Genomic DNA, 20,461 nt, shown 5'->3' with positions numbered 1-20,461 from the left:
ACCAAGACACGTCATAATGGTTATGAAGAAAAACAATATCATTAAACATATGATAGAACCACTACGCAATTTCTTAAAGTTCTTGTTTCTGCGTTTCATTCTATCTTTTTCCCACATAGTCAAGGTGTTTAAATCCATCCCCATGCTCCAACCACTTCACCACTGGACCTGCGCCCAGTGGACTTAATTAGCCAGAGTCCGGATGGCAGACCTCAACTATGATTTATATTCTTGTTGTGGGGTCAGTTCCAAGGGCACAAAAGATTGTTCTGTTACAATGTCACTAGGGTTGGCAGTGTCACCGGCAACAGTGTCTCTTTGTCCAAAATATTTCCGGCAGTGGCTCGCGTGTAGCCAGCCCTTCCTGCCTTCGACCTTCACCGCCGTCCGCTTGGTTAGGAGCGCGAGCTTCGGAGTCTTCCACCTGGGCTGAAGAGGACTGGTCCTGTCGAAGTTTCTTATCATCACCCAGTCGCCGGGTCGGATGGTGTGTTCTCCAGGGGCGGTTTTGTCAGGGAAGGCTGCAGCGACCTGTGAACGACAAGATTGGAGTGCAGACATCAAGGAAGCCAGGTAATCAGTCAATATTCTGCTGTCTACATCAGTAATTCTTTTAGGCATTGGCGTACCCCACATATTTGGTGGTCTGCCAAAGACCACCTCATAAGGAGATAGACCAGTTCTGGAATGTGCTACCATACGCATGTAGAAGAGGGCAACCGGTAAGGCTACCATCCAGTCCACGCCTTTGTCTGTACATATCTTGGCCAATTTTGTCTTCAAAGTCTGGTTGTGTCTCTCTACTAGACCTGCTGCTTGAGGATGTCTTACACAGTGAAATTTCCAAGTGTACCCTAACAGAAGAGACACTTGCTTCATGAGTTCAGAGGAGAAGGGCTGGCCGTTGTCTGAGTAGATGACGCGGGGTAACCCATATCTCGGGAAATATTCTCTTACTAGTTGCTTAGCAGTTGTCGTTGCAGTGTAATCTGGGACGGGATAGGCTTCTGTCCATCTGGTCAGAGCACATACTACAACTAGCACATACTTGTGACCTCTACATCTCTCCATCTGGATATAGTCCATTTGGAGAACTTCAAATGGATTGTCAGGGGGTTGGAATCCACCCTGCTCCACCTTTGTGCCTTTACCTGGGTTGAACTGATTACAAATCATGCACGTTTTAACTTTTTGTTTGGCTGCAGCTCTCAAATGTTTGTTGTGCCATATGTTCTGTATGCTGTCTAACATTGCTTTTTCTCCCAGATGCGCTGGTCCATGTATGGTGTTTATTATAACCTGTACCATAGCATCCGGCAGAAACCATACTGCTCTTTCAGGTGTCATCCAACCCTGATCTGTAAGGACCCCTCCATTTTCCTTCCATTCTAGCAGTTCCTGTGGTGTGGTGTGACTTTGGACATCTTGGATGTCAGAAAAGGGGTCTTGGCGGTGTAGTATATTCAATTCTGTGTTTGCTGCTAATTTGGCTGCACTGTCTGCGGAATCATTTCCTTTTGATATTTCATCGGTTCCTTTTGTGTGCGCTTTACACTTTAATACTGCAACTTTCGCTGGTAACTGACTGGCCTCTAAGAGGGCAGTGATGAGTGTAGCATGCTGTATTTTAGACCCGTGTGATGTGAGGAATCCTTTTTCCATAATGTGCCGAAGTTGTGTACAACCCCGAAAGCGTACTGTGAATCAGTGTAAATGTTAACTGATTTTCCTTTTGCTAAGTGACATGCTTGTGTTAGTGCTATGAGTTCGGCTGCTTGTGCCGACAGTATCTCTATCTTGTGTGCTTCCAAAGTGTTTGTACCATTTGTGACGGCATAGGCTGCTACTAGTTCTCCAGTGGGGAGTCTCATGCAAGAACCATCAACAAAAAGTGTCATTTCTGCCTTAGAAAGGGGAGTATCTTGTAAATCTGGTCTGGGTTTGGTCACTAAATCAATTATGTCAATACAATCGTGAAGTTGTTCAGTAGGAGAGGTCAGTGGCAACAGTGTTGCTGGGTTTAAAATGTTGCATCGTCTAATCTCAATATGTGCTGAAAAAGCGTCATCTCATATCCGGTGAGTCTGGCTATTGTCAGATGCTGTGTTTGCGTTCTGTTTAGCAGAAGTTCTACAGCGTGTGGGACCTGGACTATCAGATGATGTCCCAATACAATAGCATAGCTTTGTCTGATAGCTTGTGCAGTAGCTGCTACTGATTTTAGACATGCAGGTAATGCTTGTGCTACTGGATCTAATGTACTTGAAAAATAACCACATGGTCTATGTCTGTCTGCTTGAAGTTGGGTCAGGACTGATAGTGCTGTACCTGAGTTTTCTGTTACAAACAAGGTAACATCTTTGGTGTAATCAGGTGTTGCTAACACTGGGGCTTGACACATAGCCTTTTTAAGAGACTGAAAAGCTTGCGTGTGTTCATCTGTCCAGGGTAATTGTGGTGTAGCGCCAGCTTCGAGTGTTGTCAGCTGCACTAATGGTTTAGAAATGAGTGCAAATTGCGGGATCCACTGTCTACAATATGAGGTGAGACCAACAAAAGCTCGAACTTGTTTCTGTGTTGTTGGTTGTGGTATTTGTTGTATGAGTTGGATGCGTTCCTGTGTAAGCTGCCTACCCTCCTTTGACAGCAAGTGCCCTAAGTATGCCACTTGCTGTAAACAAAATTGGAGCTTACTAGGGGAACTTTATGGCCATTTGCAGCTAGGAATTCTAGTACTAGTAGTGATGCTTCAGCACATGCTGCGTCAGATCTGGCCGTAATGAGGATATCATCAACATATTGTAGTATGGCTGTATCCGTGGGCATTTGAATAGTATCCAATTGTCTTTTCAGCGCTTGACTATATACACTTGGACTTCCGGTGAAACCTTGAGGAGCTCTTGCGAATTGGAAACTTCGTCCTTGTAAGGAGAAGCTGAAAAGGTATTGACTGTCTGGGTGAATGGGTATACTGAAGAATGCGTTTTTTAAGTCAATGACAGACAAATGCGTTGCTTCTGCATCTATGGCTGTGAGTAAAGTGGAGATGTCTGGGACCACAGGGTGTTGTGGAAGGACACATTTATTGAGCTCTCTCAAATCCACCACTAGTCTGTAGACAGGTGGTGTTCCTGGTTCCACTTTTTTATGAACTGGTAAAACAGGGGAATTGCAAATGTTCGAAGTTGTTTCTTTAATCACACCTGACTGTATTAGGTCCTGAATAATTAACATTAATGCTTGTTCAGCTTGAGGTGGAATTTTGTATTGTCTTATACGTGGTAGTTGGGCTCCCTCTTTCAGTGTAACCTTGTGAGGTGTTATTTCCATACATCCTACTGTGGTGGAGTCAGTGGACCAAAGGGTGTGTGGCAAATCTTTCAAACGCTCGTCTAATTCTCTACTTATGTATTGGCCCTTAAAATCTCATAGAAATAATCTGACATCTTTAGGTGAGCAAACAATAACAGCTCCTAATTCTTTCAATGTTTTTATACCAAGCAAATTTTCTGGACATGATTTTGTCAATATAAGATCTGTAGTTGTCGTGAGGAGACCAACCTGCAAGGGCAGTGGTTTTGATGTGGCGTTTGTCACAGGTTGTCCGGAGAAACCCAGAGAAATACTTTTTGAACCCGAGAGAGTAGCCTCTGGGACCTCTTGATGGCTTATTGTTGTTTTACTGGCCCCAGTGTCTAGTAGAAACTTCCTATCCTCCCCAAGAAGTCGGACCTCTATAAATGGGCCTTTCTGATCTACTGGGATGGGGATTAGGGGCAGTTTGTCATCTTCTCTCCCTGGGCAACATCATGAAAAATCTGGGTAGTATTCAGTGTAGTCGCTGTCTATAATGTTCATTTGGGCCATTTGTGTTGTCAGTGGAACTGAAGGTGTTGAACTGCCTTGGGAAACATTCTGTTTTGGCTGATATGGACGAGGCTGTGTCTTACCAGTGGCCAAATTGTGCTTTAAGACAGGGCAGTCTTTAACGAAGTGTCCCGTCTTTTTGCAATAATTACAAGTGCTCTTCACGTTTGTCTGGCTACCTGGTGTCTGTTGGCGCTGGGGTGCAGTTTGGGCTACTAATGCTTTCATCTTGGTGTCTTTCATGCGTTTCTTATCATTTTCTTCTTCATCTCTAATGCGATTTTGGTGATATTGTAGCATTTGTAACACCTGTGGTGGTGTATGTGCTTGCCAGGTACTTTCTACTTTTAGTACTCTTTCCTTAATAGCTGGCAAGGCGTTGTCTACTAATTTGGAAACAAACAGATGCGGGTAAGCTTCGCTTGTCGGCGTAAGGCCGCTATTTACCGCAAAACATTTTTCAAGTCTGGTGTAATAATCTCCTATGTCTTCACCATGTTTCTGTTTGCAGGAGGAAATGGTATCCCAGTCCTCCTTTTTCACTGTCAGTAACTGTGGTAGCACCTTTAATATAGTGCCAGGAAGTGCTTTTAGTCTGTCTCCTATACCTTGACCTGCTACTCTAGTATTTTCGTCATTCTGAAGTTCGGTCCATCTAATGTGTTCACCTGCTACTTCCCAATCTTTTTCTCTTAGTTTGTCATATATACCCGATGGCAACAATAATTTCAGAATTGCTGTGATATCAGAAAGAGTATATGTTCCCATCATTAATACATCTCCTAATTCTTTAAAGAATCCAGCAGGATCCTTTGAGTGGGAGGGAACCATCTCTTTTATCCTTAGTAACTCAAGTTTTGTCAAGGGTACATAAATAAAAACGCGTTGTAGCGCGCCATTCGTGTCAGCTCTGGGGTGGACCTCTCTCATGGGGAACTGGCGTGTTTGAGGAAGTCTATTAATTGGTCCACAAGTATTATTGAAAGATTTAGAGTCAGTCGTTTTCTGGTATTTCTGTCTAAAATCTATAAATGTGTTGAGAAAAACTGAACTATTGTGGAGGAACATGTTATCAGCGCAGTCAGACAGAAAATCTTCGAGTCTTGGATCATGTTTAAAATGAGTGTCATTGAGTGTGATGAGATATTGTACCATGTAGAGACTTGCTAATCTTTGATGTGAGCGTGGTAATGCTAGAAAAAGTTGGGCTATGAGATCATTGTCATATATCTTATATTGAGAGACCCATAGGGTCGCAGTTCTGGCTATTTCCTCCTCCTCCGGTGTAAGCGGAGGTTCCTGGTCTAACCAGTAGTCTAATGCATTGGATGTATTTTCAAATAACTCATCTGGAGATGACCGTTCAGAGTGACCTTGGAGGAATGTAGGCAGGAGTGTTCGTGAATTAGGGGCGGAAGAACGAACGGGTAGGACTTTTTCAGTAGGTTCAGTAATTTCCTCCTCAAGTTTCTTATTCTCTTCATTTGTTTGCAAGTTTTGCAGAATACGGGTCACCTTACGGGTGAACCTGTCAAGTGCATCCTTTATAAGTTCTAGACTAGTGTGGTCGGATGCGGAATCTAATAAGTCAAAAAGGGAAACTGGTACATTTCTTTCCTCTGCTTGTATGTGTTTTATGAAACAGCAAAGGAGGAACCTATACATGTGCATTTTTACAGGGTGTGATCTTCTTGTAGTCATAGCGTTAATGGCTCGTGAGTTCTCTCCAGTACGAAGAAACTCAGAGGCCGCTTAAAGAAACGTGTCAATTGCTGGTAGATGTCTTATTTCTTCCCAGGAGTCATGAAGTATTTTACTTATTCGGCCCGCCTCCCCTGTGTTGCTCGGAGTCGGGTCATAGGGGCAGTCGGGAATTGTTTTACCTGGGTCTGGACCTACGGCACCCCCTTTTGGAGTGAGAAGTGGTGTGTTATGTTGTAAAAGGGGTGGCGGAGACAGAGGGTGCTGAATTACTAGAACCTCATATGGAGGTGGAGTATCTAAGAGGAAATTGGTGAAAGTATCCTCTGGTGATGGGGCGGTAGGTTGTGTCTTAGATGGTGCAATGTTAAGGTTTTCAGGTGCAAATGGCAATACAGGATAAAAACCAGTAGAAATGGCTGATTGTTCCCTTTTATTCCTTTCACTAACTACTTCTTTCCCTATTTCTTGTAACTGTTCTTTTTTGACCTGCTCTGACATTCTCTTACCCTTTTCAACTTTATGCAATTCCTTCTGTTGCCTCCTATGGGCTTCTTTTCTCCATAATTCCACCGAGTCACTTTGTGACTGGCGGACTCCCTTTTTCTTCCACAACTGTTCCTCTAATTTTATAATACATTCCATGTCAAAAGTACCATTTTTAGGCCATCTATATCTGTGTTCTAGGTCTTTAGTATAATCCACCCATAAATCACAATAAATAATTGCACCAACACCATGTTTTGCATACATGAAGTGTCCTGAAGTATCCCGAGGAGGAAGGGGGAATTTCCTTCTCAAGAATACTCCTTTTGGTTGCTATCTTACGTATTTTCGAGAAAATAGGCATGATGGCAAGACTTTTCAAAGATTTAACAAACAGAACATATATCTTTACCATACCCACGAAAGTGGTGAGTCCGTCTTTTATACTAGTTTAGCAGTCCTCACAAAATAAGTGAGAAACCAACAAAAACATGTATCTTTACCGCACCCACAAAGTGGTGAGTCCGTCTTTTATACTAGTTTAGCAGTCCTCACCAAAGATAGGTGAGAAACCAACAAAAACATGTATCTTTACCGCACCCACAAAAGCTGTGGGTTCGTCTTTATACTTTTCAGCAGTACTCACCGAAAAAATAACTGGAAGGCCTCTTGAAGATCTTGAAATGTGCGCAGCTTCTAAGGTGGGGCTCGCAGAACCTCGGACTCGTCTCTTCACAGGTTGGGCTCTGGTTCAGGACGTTCCGCAATTTTCCTCACCGCCTCGTGTGGATGCCGGGCCGCAGTCGGTCCCCCTCTTCGCCTCGAGGGAGTTAGCGGGAATTCCCCACGTTGTGCACTTTGAAGTCCGTCAAAGGTCAGGAGGGGACAGTACCGGGTCCAATATCGCCGGCGCGTGGGGAAAAGGGAACGGTCCTGTTCGGGCGCCAATTAATGTGGTAAATTAATTCAATATTACCTCATCTCAGAATTTCTATACTTAATAATCATAATTTCAGTCAAAGCAAAGAGAGGAGTCCGTGGTGCTTGAGTACAAAAAAGGGTCCAGTAACTCGAGTTAAGGGGAGAGCTCCAGCACCAAGCGGGTACAGGAGTGGTCTGCAGCTTTATTCACACATCAGAGTATTTATACAGTTTTCAGTCAATAGGCAAAAGAAGAAAAGAGAAGTGACAAGAAAAAGGGAAGTGACAAGCAGTAATTTCCAACAGATGTGTCAAGGTAGGGGCGTGTCTTGTGTCTCGTGAGAGGGCATGCGATGTGTGGAAATGTGTTCTCTTTCAGTTGAAGGCCCTTCCTCATTTGGGGGTTTATCTCTGGCTTAGAGTCAAGAACAGGAACCATCTTGTGTAAAACAGGAACTATCTTGCTGGTTCTGGGAATTGGCTGAACCACAAGAGTCAAATAGAGGAACTATCTTGTGTAAAACAGAGACCATCTGCTCTCTGGCTTGCAGTCAAGAACAGGAACTATTTTTTTAAAACAGGAACTATCTGCTGCTGGTTCTGGGAATTGGCTGAACCACAAGAGTCAAATAGAGGAACTATCTTGTGTAAAACAGAGACCATCTGCTCTCTGGCTTGCAGTCAAGAACAGGAACTATTTCTTAAAACAGGAAGTATCTGCTGCCGGTTCTGGGAATTGGCTGAACCACAAGAGTCAAATAGAGGAACTATCTTGTGTAAAACAGAGACCATCTGCTCTCTGGCTTGCAGTCAAGAACAGGAACTATTTCTTAAAACAGGAACTATCTGCTGCTGGTTCCCTGAATTGGCATAACCACAGAAATGTGTGGTCAATGAACTGAGATGCCAGGTGCAGGGTGTCTTGCTTGTGGGTCTGAAGACAAAATGGATGTCACACACAAAATGGGTGCTTGTCTGAATGAGAAAAATGGCTGTCAGGCAGAAACAGGGAAATGATGGGGCACAATTGTCAATTTTATTTCCACAGAATGACCATGGACTCCAAGCTGTCGATGAATGTCCAAGTGGATAAACTAGCAAGATCAAGCTTTGCTACTATAAAAACACCGCAACAAATTTTCCCTCATTTGGGATTTCCACACAAGGTCCAAGCTACCATCTCCCTTGTTCTGTCCAAACTCGATTACGCCAATAACCTCTACCACGGATCACCTTTAACGACCATGAAAAGACTACAAAGGATTCAGAACTCGGCTGCCAGACTACTCTTGCATATCAAACCACGAGACCACATCTCCCCTGCCTTGAAAGCCCTGCATTGGTTACCGATTGCCAGAAGATCCACGTTCAAGCTGCTTTGTATCACCCACAAAGCAATACATGGAATGGGACCACTCTTCATCAGGAATAAAATCACCAAACATATTCAACAAAGGAACCTTCGCTCTAAAGGAGCATCTCGCCTCAAAATCCCACCATACAAGAAAAAAAACCTTGGGTGGCACATCCTTCTCTGGTTAAGCAGCCACACTATGGAACTCTTTAGCCCCCAACATAAGGTCCACCGACAACCACCTTTTCTTCAGAAAACTACTCAAGATTTGGCTCTTCCCCACATAAGCACCATACGCAAACAGAAATTTACAGCATATCCCTCTGTATACAAGCATTTGTTTTCACTATAGCTATGTACCTATCTTTGTGTATTACTTTGTATAAACATGTAAAATAATTATGTTGTTGAGAGAAAAAATAATAATAATAATAGTAAATGAATAAAAATCATCTTTGGTCTACATGTACATACTTCCATTGTGCCTCTATGTACCTTCCATGTACTTGGATCTGTGTGTCTGTTACTTTTCTCCTGAAAAAGCATAGCCAATGAACTTCCCTATTTCTCATCCTGTGCCTCTATCAATATATTTTATCTACATATACGTACCTCCTTTATGTATCTATACACTTTCAATGTAATTATGGATCTATATATTTATCACTTTCTTCTAATTTAGCATTTCCAATGCACTACCCTATTTCTCAGCCTATACTTCGCTCAATATATCTTCTAGCCCAGCCTTCTGACTCATCTCAAACTTCTTCTACTACTGCTTCCAATGCACTACCCTATCTCTCATCCTATACATCTATCAATATATCCTCTACATCCACTCTCTCATTTATCCCAAACCCCATACCACTACTATGATTGCCAAAATAACCTTTTCCAGACTCTCTCTTACTCTACCCCTCCTTGCATCATCTGACACCTCTTTTACTATACAGATCCCCTAAAACAAACCTTTCTAAACTCTTCCCTCTGAGTCCTCCCCTGCAAAACTCCTTTTTACTCATCCAAAAGTCTCCTCCTACTGCTAAGACCTAAACATTTTTTTAAAAAAAATAAAAAATCCTTCACTCTTTTATCCCTCCACTATCCTTTTCAATCGAAATTAAGATACTAACATGTTCACTTCTCAAATTCCATACTAAACTATACTAATATACTACCCAAATAACTGAATAACATATCCACTACTCAAATTACTTCATATTTTTTACTATACTAATTTTCAACAGTAATCCTTTATGGGTTCCGGAGTGGCGTGCTACTCGCCAGAAAAACGCTTCAACACCCATCAGGGTATATAGGTGCTATATGAATGCAAATCTTTCTTCCCCTTTTATCCCTCCGCTATCCTTCTCAATCCAAGTAACTGATTAATATCCACCACTGAAATTACTTCATATTTCACCATATTAATTCACCACTAATCCTTTGTAGGCTTCCTGAATAGCGTCAACAAGCGCTATATAAATACAAACCTTTGTCCTCCTCTATCTTTCTGCTATCATTCCAAATCCAAATAACTGACTAACCTATCCACCACTTAAAATGTACTTGCATGTTTCACTATACTAATTCAACACTAATCCTCTATGGGTCCCGGAGTAGCGTACTACTCGCCGAAAAAGCGCTTCGACGCCTCGTCAGGGGTAGTAAGCGCTATATAAATGCAATTACAATACAATAAATGAGTTTTTGCTTTTTGCTTTTTTTGCCTAGTCATATCATTTGGTGAACTGGCTTTGTTTTTAGTCCCTTTTCTGTAGGAGATAGGGCTTCTTTTCTCAGACGGACCTAACAACATTGTGGCAGCCTGGGGAGCGGTGTGAGCTGCAGCCAGAGCCCGTGCGGTCTACAAGGCATAGTACCAGCCACCGCAGCAGAAGAAAGGACTCATGGTGCAGCCGGAGAGCACATCACTTCTGCTTTCTTTTTGTAACTAGGCGAATACGAGAAAGAGGTGACCGATGGAGAGCATAGTCTCTGCTGCCCTCTAGCACAGAAGTCACTAGCCCCGCTGCTGCACTCTGTACAGCACGAAAAGCACTGTGACAGCATCAGCATCGCCTTTCACAGCTGGTATATATTATTTGGGTCTTTTTTTTGGAGCTGATCGCCTGTTTTTGTGTTGGATTTCATTTTCAGCATTTTTTGCATTTTTGTTGCATCGAGAATAATAAAAAAAAATAAACAAAGAGGGAAGCCCCAGCTTTGGCAACAGGAAATATACACATGCAGTAAAGCCCATTGAAGCAGCAAGAGGCATCTTGGGAGAGGGGTTTGCTTATCGACGGTCTTTTCTCCGTCGTGATTTATCTGAGGAGCCTTTCCGTCTTCCCAGTGGACAAAGTTCGAGACTGCTTACCCCCAACGGACCGGGCGCCATAAATGGGTGAGTTGGCAGCGTGTTATTCATTTTCGATGAGTATTGTTTTATTTTGTGGCGAAGGATCGCGCACCTTGGTCGTTCCCTGAGGGTGAGTTAAAGGGAAATCTTAATTTAATGAACAGCTCCAGGGAATGGAACGTTTGCATGTTGAATCATTCAACCATTGTGGAGCGCAGTGTGGCATAGCGCGCGTGGTGTGGCAGACGGAGGATGGGGCTGGACTAGTGGGTGGGCATTGGGCAGGCAGCCGCAGCCCGTGCGACAGGGAATCCGTACTGCCACTGAGAAGAAGGGAATCCGCATAGGTCAGAGGTGGTCGGAGAGAGCAGAATGCAATTGATTCATTGGCATTATTCATAGCAGGGCTTGCCACATAAGAGCTACCTTGGAAAAATAAGACAAGGTGACGTTGGCTATTGGGGTATCCAGACATTTGCATTTGAGGGTCCAGTAGAATATTTATTTGGTCTGTAGGTGGGCCCTTGGGGAGCATGACATTTAAAAAAAATGTGTGCCCCCCCCCCAAACGCACAAATCTAGTCTTAGTATTTTTTCTATTGTGCAGAATACCGAGCTAACTAACGGAGGTGGCTTGGTCGCCACTTTGATGTAAGCTGACATTCTTAGCCTGAAGGCACCAGAGTGCTAAGTAGCACTACTCAAATCCTTCAAATCATAACGTACCCATCTGACACGCATTGACCACCCCAACATTCCTGAGGATGGTTTCCTTTATGAACCTAAATGAAGGAGACCCTTTCTCTGCCCATGCACAATAGGATGTACAGTCAACAAGTGCGGGTATTTTAAATCAAGGCTCCGGGGAATAGCGGAACCGAGCAGTCATTGTGCTTCCTTTTTGGGTTGGACGCCTACATTATAATGATGATGACACGCGATCACTGCCGGTTGCGTCACCGCCAGCCCAGGCTCTTTTGTGCGCACAAATTAAGGAGGAACCTCATTTTAGGGTGGTGGCTGCCTGCCGCGTCACACTGATTTTTGTTCTGATCATAATGGGTCAGAAGTTCGTTCCAAACATTTCGGGCTAATATTCAAGTTTCCTTATACAAAGGCATGAGAAGAAAACATTCAGGACAAGATGTACTAGTCGTAAGACTGTAGCCTACAGGCGTGTCAACCTTGCTGGAAAATATAGATTGACCCTTTATATACGGGTTCTACTGGATTCCTTTCTGACATATGTATTTTTGGATATTGGACTTCATATCTGAAAAAAAACAGGGGATGTTGTTCTGTTTAAATAAGGATGCCACCTTAAACAATAGCCACAGTGAGACCTCAAGACCTCAATAATCGTTTCCAATGGTCCTTCAGTATAGATTCAAGAAAGGGGAGGTGAAACTGGAAAGTTCTCCTGACAGATATGTTTGAGCCTATGGTGCTTTATCAAAAAGGAGAGCAGTGCCCTCCGCCCACAAACACCGGCACAAATTAAGCAGTGGGAGAAGCTGATTTTTTTTTTTTATGTCTGGTTGATTTAGGTTTGTGAGACGACGGTCCTGGTATAAGGGTGCTTGAATGGACACCGTGTCTTATCCAGGCTGGCATTTTATCCAACAGTACTGTGTTTAAGGCCTTTACAGTTTCACTACCTCCATACAAATATGAGCCTACAAGTCCCAGCATGCAAAGTCATGGTGATAAAATCAGGACTGTCTGAATGTGACCACGTGAGATCGATTTGCAGCAGTGGAACTCTACTCTGATTTCACTTTAACACAACACAGTTTCTGTAAACAGACAGACTTATGCAATGGCTTATGCTGCCGGGCTGAAAGGAGAGCGGGGCTGCATAACTTTCAGCCTTCAGGATGGTAATTTCTAAAGAGGATTACGCTTTTTTTTGTTCATGCAGTCTCATGTTTCACTTCCTACTTTGAGTATTAAGGGCTACTTTTGTTTCCTCGTCAGTTATTAGAACAATGATCCACTGCACTTTTTTTATATGTGGCACAGGAAAGAGAACATATTAACAAAATTGTGATTTTAGAAAATAATGAAAACGTGTACAATATTAAGACTCAGAATAACAGCGGGTACTTGATGTGGCTTCCAGACAGGAAATCCAAGCGGCCTATTTGAGGGTTGCCTTTTTTTTTGTCATACCTGCTGCTGTGCCAGCCTCCTTTGCCTTCTTTCTAAAAAAATAAAATTAAAAAAAACACACACACTTCAGCGGTGCAGTAGGCTGCGCTGTCTTCTCTGCGGTAACAAAGCAAATGTTCGCAGTGCACCCAAACATGACTGCTGCTGAGAGAGGCTTCGCGAAGCCGCTCTGTTGGCACGGCACGCAGCAGCACTGCCTCCCGGGCACCCTTTGCCAGACTAGCTTGCTGGCAACACGAGTCTCTGTTCTGTTTACTAACAAAGGCGAGAGCAGGGCAGCCAGCTGCACACAAGTGTCAGAGTCGTCCCACGTGGCCTGGCCCCTCGTACTCCGGGGCTTAGCTCCCATTGGTCCAGCAGGCACAGTGGCACCGGGACACAGAGAGCTGAAGGGCTCATTGGATCATGAAAATTGCCGTTTATTGCTACGTCAGCAACTGACCTAAAGGGGGGCATTTTCCTTACTTGCACCGAGCCCATGGCTTTCGTTCCTACGTCACTGCTCGGATTGGCCCTGCTTGGGGAATGCTTTACAATACTGCGGCCAACAAGTAGTCATTTTGTAATAAAATGCAACAATTATATTTTTCTTATTTTTCCCTCGTAAAAAAAAGTCTTACTCTTTATATTGTCATTAGGGAATAATAGCGCATGCACCTTTTGTCCTATGACCAATATCCCACACAATGTTACATTGAGACCAAAATTGAGAAAAACTCAGAAATCTATATTTTCGTGCTTGCTGGAGTAGACATGGGGAACATAGATTGTGGCATGAACGTTGATTCACCAATATGCTCTTTGCAGTTGAGTAGTTACATACTTTGGCCATGATGACTTTACAGATTTTACATCTTGTATTGCAGCATGTATATAGCACTTACTTTCCCTGAGTGGGTTCCTGAAGTGTTTGCCTTTGTGGGTCGCATGATACACCCTGTAGGGTGTGTGGTTGGAACGGTATTATCTTTGTTTTGATGCTTCATTGGTAAGCCGGTAGTTTTGATTGATCAGCTCTGCAGGTCTTTTTATGGTATTTATGATCAGAGTCCAGGGAGCAGGTTATGCCCTGGGGTATCTATTCTGAGATATTTTGTATAAAGTTTATGGTGAGCATGTCTACGTAGGAGGGAGAGATGGTGGGGAGATCTTTTAGAATGGACTTTCTTACTATCATCCTATATAGGATTGTCATTTTGAGATATAAAGAAGTGGTCATAGTTTGTAGGTAGTTGGACCTGCAGTGATACACTAAATTTGGCCTTCAGTTATGTTATGTTATTTTTGGTCATGTTATATTGATTTGTATAGCACACAAATCACCTGAGAGAGTATCCAGGCACTTGGGCAGGTGTGTAGGTGTGAGGTCCCCAAGGTGCTCATATGAAGAGCCAGGTATTTGGATTCTTACGGAACTGAAGAAGTGAGGAGGAGTCTCTGTTGTGTTGAGGGAGGTCATTCCATGTCTTGGAATGTGGAAGAGCTCTCCAGTTACTCCATGCCTGTTCAGTTGGCGAAGAATGGTTAATTGCTGTGGACTGGCACATTACTGGGGGATGGAGATGACCCGAAGCAGATCTAGCTTATGTGAGTGTAAGAGAGTCCGACAGAATAAGGGAAGTACACAGCCTGTATGAGGTATAGTCAGATGCCTGATTGCTGAATGTTATGGTTTTAAAAATATATTTTATTGGCATTTACAAATATACATGCAGAGAAATACATAGTACAGCAGTCAGAATAGCGTGCATAGTTTTTGGATATGTTAAGCAGTCATTGCGGCATAGTATCTACGGGTATCGCTAAGTTTTATAATAACAGTGTTGGTGCACGCTAGAAAGGGTTATGTGGGAATTGGCATTACTATATAATACCCAGGCTAGACAAAGGCCAGCCCTTCATAAGTTACCTGGATATAAGAAAGTTGTGTGCTGATTGGGCTGTTCTATATCTGTGGTCCATAGATTGCACTTAAAGTTACGATTAATATTCCAGGTTTTATCCCGTAGTTCCAGCATGATATAGTTATCTTGGAAATAGCTACATTTTTAACTCGGTTTTGAAGTGTATATGCTCCTGAATGCTTCAAATCTAGGCTGGTAGTAAGCTCCAGAGCTTTGGCGCCTTCACTGACAAGGCAGTGCCTCCTCAAAGTCAAAGTCAATTTATTTACGATTACGGAACTCCGTGGATGTCCACAGAAACCAACAACACTGAAAAAAAAATTGATTCTATTTGGATGATAAAATTAACATAGAAAAATATTCCTTCCCAACAAGGCATCAAGGACTTCTAAGCGGAATTCGACATTAAACACATCGCTGCTTAAGAGTTTCTCCTGCTGTGCTGGACAGCAACGAAAACGGTTGTGGTCATGACGAGCTCAGCTTGTCATGAGCACCTGAAAGGTACATGCCATGACGAGCTGAGCTCGTCACGAGCATGGAAGGGGTTAAAAAGGTCTTCAGATTAAAAACATAGCAATATAATGTACAGTACAAAATGATTAAAAAGTCCTTCATGCTCTTAGTGCAAGATTTTAGGAGATACTACCCTAAAATACCATCACGAGATAAAGAATAAAATCGTCCAATCAGAGCAAGTATTAACAGCTGCTCCCTACATACCTAACGGACCTTAGTACAAGTTTAAAAAATGCTTTAAAAAGTAGAAAATTCTATGACAAAACAGTTCATTGGGTGGCTTATAAAGTGTTTCAGGTTGGTGCTGAGGCAGAAAGAATAGATAGCTGTAGACATATTGGTCTCATCCATTTCCGTTGACATGATAATAATGCTGGGAAATAAATAATACATGATTTACATCTTGCAGGCCTTTATTGCACAAATTACAGATCAGTGATGAACCATACCATTTTGCCTGTAAAAGTTTTAAATGAAGCATACCCCTCCTCAATAGTAACCAAAAATGGCGCACTCCCTGTGGCAAGTTCCAAGAAATATATGCCTGTACTTTATTTATCTTGTAGGAGTCAATAGCCGGATGTTTACCCATCTTTAAAGTGCGCGCTTCTCTATCCCTAGAGAAATTTGTATCCCAAGTGGCCTGTTTCAGGGTGGCCCTTCATTGATATGGCGATAAAGTGACAAGGCAGTGCCTCCTGTTGATTTGTTATATTAAGGAGGTGTGATGATCGGTCTGTGGTGCAAGCTTGGAGTGCAGTGTCCCTTTTTGTTTGTATTTCCTGATTTTAACTTGTAGATATAGTGGTCTTTTCCTCGAGAGAGTTTGTTAACGACGCAGAGCACCTTAAACACTGCTCTTCTAGCTGTAGGTAGCCAGTAGAGTGACTGCAGTGCTGGAGTCATGCATTCTCTTGGGTGAAGGCAGAGAAGGAGTCTTGCAATGTGGGAAAGTGCCCTTTTAATGAGGTCACGCCCACACTTTTTTTTCCCAATGCTCATGGTTATGACTCTGAAAGTGCACTGGGGCTTGCTAACCAGTGCCCAGAGCCAGTGCTCTCTCCCTAAATGTGATTCATGTAAACTAGTAACCCCAATTGGCAAGGTCTTTAACCCTCTTATAAGCCCCTGGTAAATGGTACCAGTGGTACCCAGGGCATGGGAGCTAAAGGGGTCACCAGGGCCTGAAGCACTAATTGTGCCACCCTGAGTGACCCAAGTGATGACAGCAGGTCTGCCCTAGTAGACTGCATGAGCAGTGCAAACTGCTCAAACTCGACTTTTCCCTCACAATGAGTGGCAAGGTCACAGCACTATTTTTAATGTATATCAGTCACCCCTAAGGTAGGCTTCCTGAGCTCATGTGGCAGGGTCATTTCATTAAAGGTGTGGACATATAAGTGCAAGCTTACACATCCCTATAGTACCCTCTTTCCATTGAGGGATACTATAAGTGTTCAGGGGGCAAAAGGATAACATTGGTTGGCACCTGGGTATCCTGAGGTTGCCACCTCCATTATGGTCCAGCTGAAAAGTGTTACATTTGGTATCAAACAACTTGTCTCATCAAACCTGACCTTTACCCAAAGTCTGATTTAATGTGACAGGCACACAGGTGGCTACCTTAGAGGTTGCCCTGCTGGTTGCGCCAACCTTTCCTGTGCCCCGACGTACAGCCTACATCTGAGGCCACCAAGACATGAATTTGACTCTCTCAGGAGGATGAAACAAAAGCCTACCTGGGCAGGAGGTGTCACCTCCCTCCCTGCAAGTATGGCTAGTAAAGTGGCGCATTTAGGCAGTGAGCTTCAAAGCACCTACCACCTCTGAAATGCAATCAGGCTTCCTCCCAGAGGAGGTAAAGATAAACTCTCTTCCCCAAGCACATGTGCAACCCAGGCACGTGGGAACATTTGATAGTCAGGATGCATAAACCCCCAGCAGGCAAGCCACAGCCCTAGGATGGGCTACGTAGCCTGTACCGCCGAAGAAGGGTTCTGCCATTTTTAAATGTAACTGAATCGAGGCTTCTGGTTTGAAAAGGTGCCATTCTCCACAGTAAGTGGTCATCTCAGGGGTACATTAGGCACTTGGCCTAGTAGCCATTGGCAACTGACAGCTAAACCACTAAATCTGGGATTTAAGGGGCTCCTCTTACACCAGAACTGAAGATCTTAACAAATTGCAACCAGGGACAAAAAAAGAGACCAAGTGTGCGTCTTCAGGACCTGCACAAAGCAAAGGCGCAATAACCTGCACCTGTAGCAACCACCCTGGAACTGCATGCCTGCGACTAGTCACAGACCAGAGACCGGTCCACAAGCAGAGAGGAACCCCTCTGCAGGCAGAAGGCAACCCCAGAACTCCCTTGGACTAGAGCAGGTTTCTCCAAAGTCGGTCTTAGAGGGCTTGATCCATGCTTGATTTTTAGCATATCACTAATTAGATAAATGTAGGTATCTTAAAAAGCTGCCATGGATCCGACCCTCCAAGACTGACTTTGGAGAACCCTGGAATTGATGTACTAGTCCCCTGCAGCCCGCAGGTACATCTCACTCATGGAACCAAAGAATCACTGGCCATTGGGCCTGCTGAGGGATCGCCCAAAAGCAAATGGTCTAGTGCATTGTAGAAAAAGTAATCCTCACCTCCAGGAATTTCAAGCAGCTACCCTTTTCCCCCGGACTCCAGGACGTCGAAGTAACTCAAAGCTGAGCTTACCACTGCCAAGGCTTGTTGGTGGCCAGGCCAGCTGCCTTTGTTTGACACTGTGCCTCGAGGGAACCAGACACTATATTCAGCCCGATGCCTCAGTGACCCCGTTGTGGAGATTTTGCACAGTTTTCCTCAGCTGCACTGTCTCAGCTGTAAAACCAACATACCAGCGGCCCCTGCTTCAGAACCAGGGACAGCCAGGACAACTCTGCAACTGATCCCTAAGAGCCAGCCAAAATTCAACTGACTGTCAGACTCTGATTCTGGGACCCGCATCACCTTACCACCCAGTAATTTCCACTGAACTTGACCTGCAAGTGACCGATTGTCACCAGCGTGATTTCCCATTGACAGCAACGTTATCGTTTTGCAAAAGTGAAACACATTGATTAATTTTTTCTTTAAAAATCTATAACTCCAGTTATACTTATCCAATTGTGTTCATTTTGGTGTCTACATTGATATAGAAATCTGCTTTATTTTTATAAATTGGCGTTGGAATTCTTTTGAGTTGTGTCGGCCATGTTGATACTCTGAAATGCTTAACACTTGCTTCTCTAATAAAGCCTGATTGCTCTGTGCCACACTAACGGGACTGAGCTAGGGATTTTTTAATGTGAATCCAAAGGACCTATTTGGGCTATTGTTAAAACTGGCATCCTTGGCTTGATTTCCCCTGACTTTTTGCCTCTACCTCCTGTATTTTTTCTGTTTCAAATCTGTTTTATTGTTTTCAAATGACAGATAACGCAGTTATTACACAGATAACATTATTATCAATACTACAGTATATTAATAACTTGGCGGATCCTATTAGTACACTTCTAGTTGCCCACAGTGTCCTGAGTGGTCTTATCACAATGAAGTGGTTATAGGCATATAGCAGCCTCCAAAGAGTCCCGGCAGATGCTCTGTATTTCAAAGGGTAATGTATATAGATCAGTTCAACATTAGCAAATAAAAAAGAAAGGGGTTATAGTGCAGTTGCATAGGGTAACATTTTGCTCTCGATATTGTTATTTTGGCTTGCTTCATGTCACCATTAAATTTGTAGAAATCTTGATAGCCCCCACAGTGATATTGCTAATAGGGATCTGTTGCTTCTGGACAGATAATGTGGGGCATATAGACCATAGTTCAGCATATAGTATTTAAACCTCCTGTATTTTATTTACTGTATTCTGGATTTAGTTTTTGCTGATTAAGGTGCTATGGGCACTTTGCCACTGGTGATCAGTGCCAAAGTGCAAGTGCTTCCTGGGTAAATTGTGATTATGATTGGTTATCAATGGTTGACCTATTTGATTTACTGGTAAGTCCCTAGTAAAGTGCACTGTGTGTGTCCAGGGCCTGTCAATCAAATGCTACTAGTGGGCCTGCAGCACCGATTGAGCCCCCCACACAAGTAGCCTTTCAAAAGTGTCTCAGACCTGCCACTGCAGTATCTGCATGCACAGTTTTCAGCTGCCATGTCAACCTGGCTAGTGCACTTGCCAGGCCCTAACCTTTCCTTTTCTTACATGTACCGCACCCCTAAGGTAGGTGCAAGGTACCCCCATGGGCAGGGTGCTGTGTATGTGAAAGGTAGGACATGCACTGGTGTGTTTTACATGTCTTGATACTGTGTATTTCTTTTTCACTATTGAAAGGTCTAGCTCTCCCATAGGCTATCATTGGAGCTGCCTTGTAACATTTTCAATTGAGACCAGCTAGAGTTGGAGTTTAGGCTCTCTGGACTCAGGATTTAAGAACACGCCTTTTAGTAAAGGTGGTTTTTAAATTGTGTGTTTGAAAATGCCACTTTTAGAAAGTGGGCATTTTCATGTTTAACCGTCCTGTGTGCCTCTGCTTGTGGATTCACCAGCTGGTTTTAGACTGACAGGGGTGTTGGTGCACTCACTCCAGACACTCGCACAAAGGGAGTTGAGGTGTGCCCTGCATATGCTGATGAGCCAGCCTGGGCTAGCGTGGTGGGAGGAGTTGTCACTAGCACGTGAATAGGCTGTGTCTGCCCTGTATAATGCTGTCTTCACCCCTGTAGTGTGGCTGGACAAGGCAGGACTGAACTGGTTTTACTAAGCAAGAGAGACTTTCTGAACAAAGACTTCAAAGGGTAAAAGGGGTATAAGTATTAAACCTAAATCCCTAGAACTTTAGAACACTTCTTGATCAAGAGGAACCTTTGCCAAGGAGAACAACTGAAGAGCTGTGAGGAGTACTGTACATTTGCTGCGTTGGCCTACAGTTGCTGCTTCTGCCTTAAAGAAGACAAAGACTAGACTTTGCTGTGAAACCTGCTTGAGAAAATTCTCCAAGGGGAAAAGTCCTTCAGACCGAAGCAGGAATCCCTCTGTGCATTTACAGCGCTGGCAAAAGAATGAACGCATCTTTAGTACGCATTTGCTCAGCACGCAAGTCGTTATATTGACTTGCCTAAGGCGGGTGCATTGGTGGAATGGT

The 20,461-nt window shown here is 43.5% G+C and overlaps 1 protein-coding gene across 8 annotated transcripts in view; it reads left to right on the top strand.

Moving 5' to 3' along the window:
* SH3KBP1 (SH3 domain containing kinase binding protein 1) overlaps window positions 1-20,461 on the top strand; it is a 1,542,178-nt gene that overhangs the window by 132,592 nt on the left and 1,389,125 nt on the right. For 2 of the 8 annotated variants that reach the window (XR_013599915.1, XM_078657889.1), the window contains exon 1: window positions 10,130-10,736. The exons of 1 other annotated variant lie outside the window; for it this stretch is intronic. Coding sequence is in view for 2 of the 7 variants with exons in the window: in XM_078657889.1 (XP_078514015.1) it covers window positions 10,733-10,736 (4 nt within the window). In the remaining 5 variants the exon portion in view is untranslated. Of the gene's footprint in view, window positions 1-10,129; window positions 10,737-20,461 lie in introns of those variants that run through there. 5 more of the 8 variants (XR_013599916.1, XM_078657892.1, XM_078657887.1 and 2 more) reach the window with 4 other exon arrangements.

The sequence above is a fragment of the Lissotriton helveticus genome, chromosome 8 (genome assembly GCF_964261635.1).
Source record: "Lissotriton helveticus chromosome 8, aLisHel1.1, whole genome shotgun sequence".
Taxonomy (NCBI): domain Eukaryota; kingdom Metazoa; phylum Chordata; class Amphibia; order Caudata; family Salamandridae; genus Lissotriton; species Lissotriton helveticus.
The sequence above is the reverse complement of the archived record's forward strand: the minus strand, read 5'-3'. Positions and strand labels throughout refer to the sequence as shown.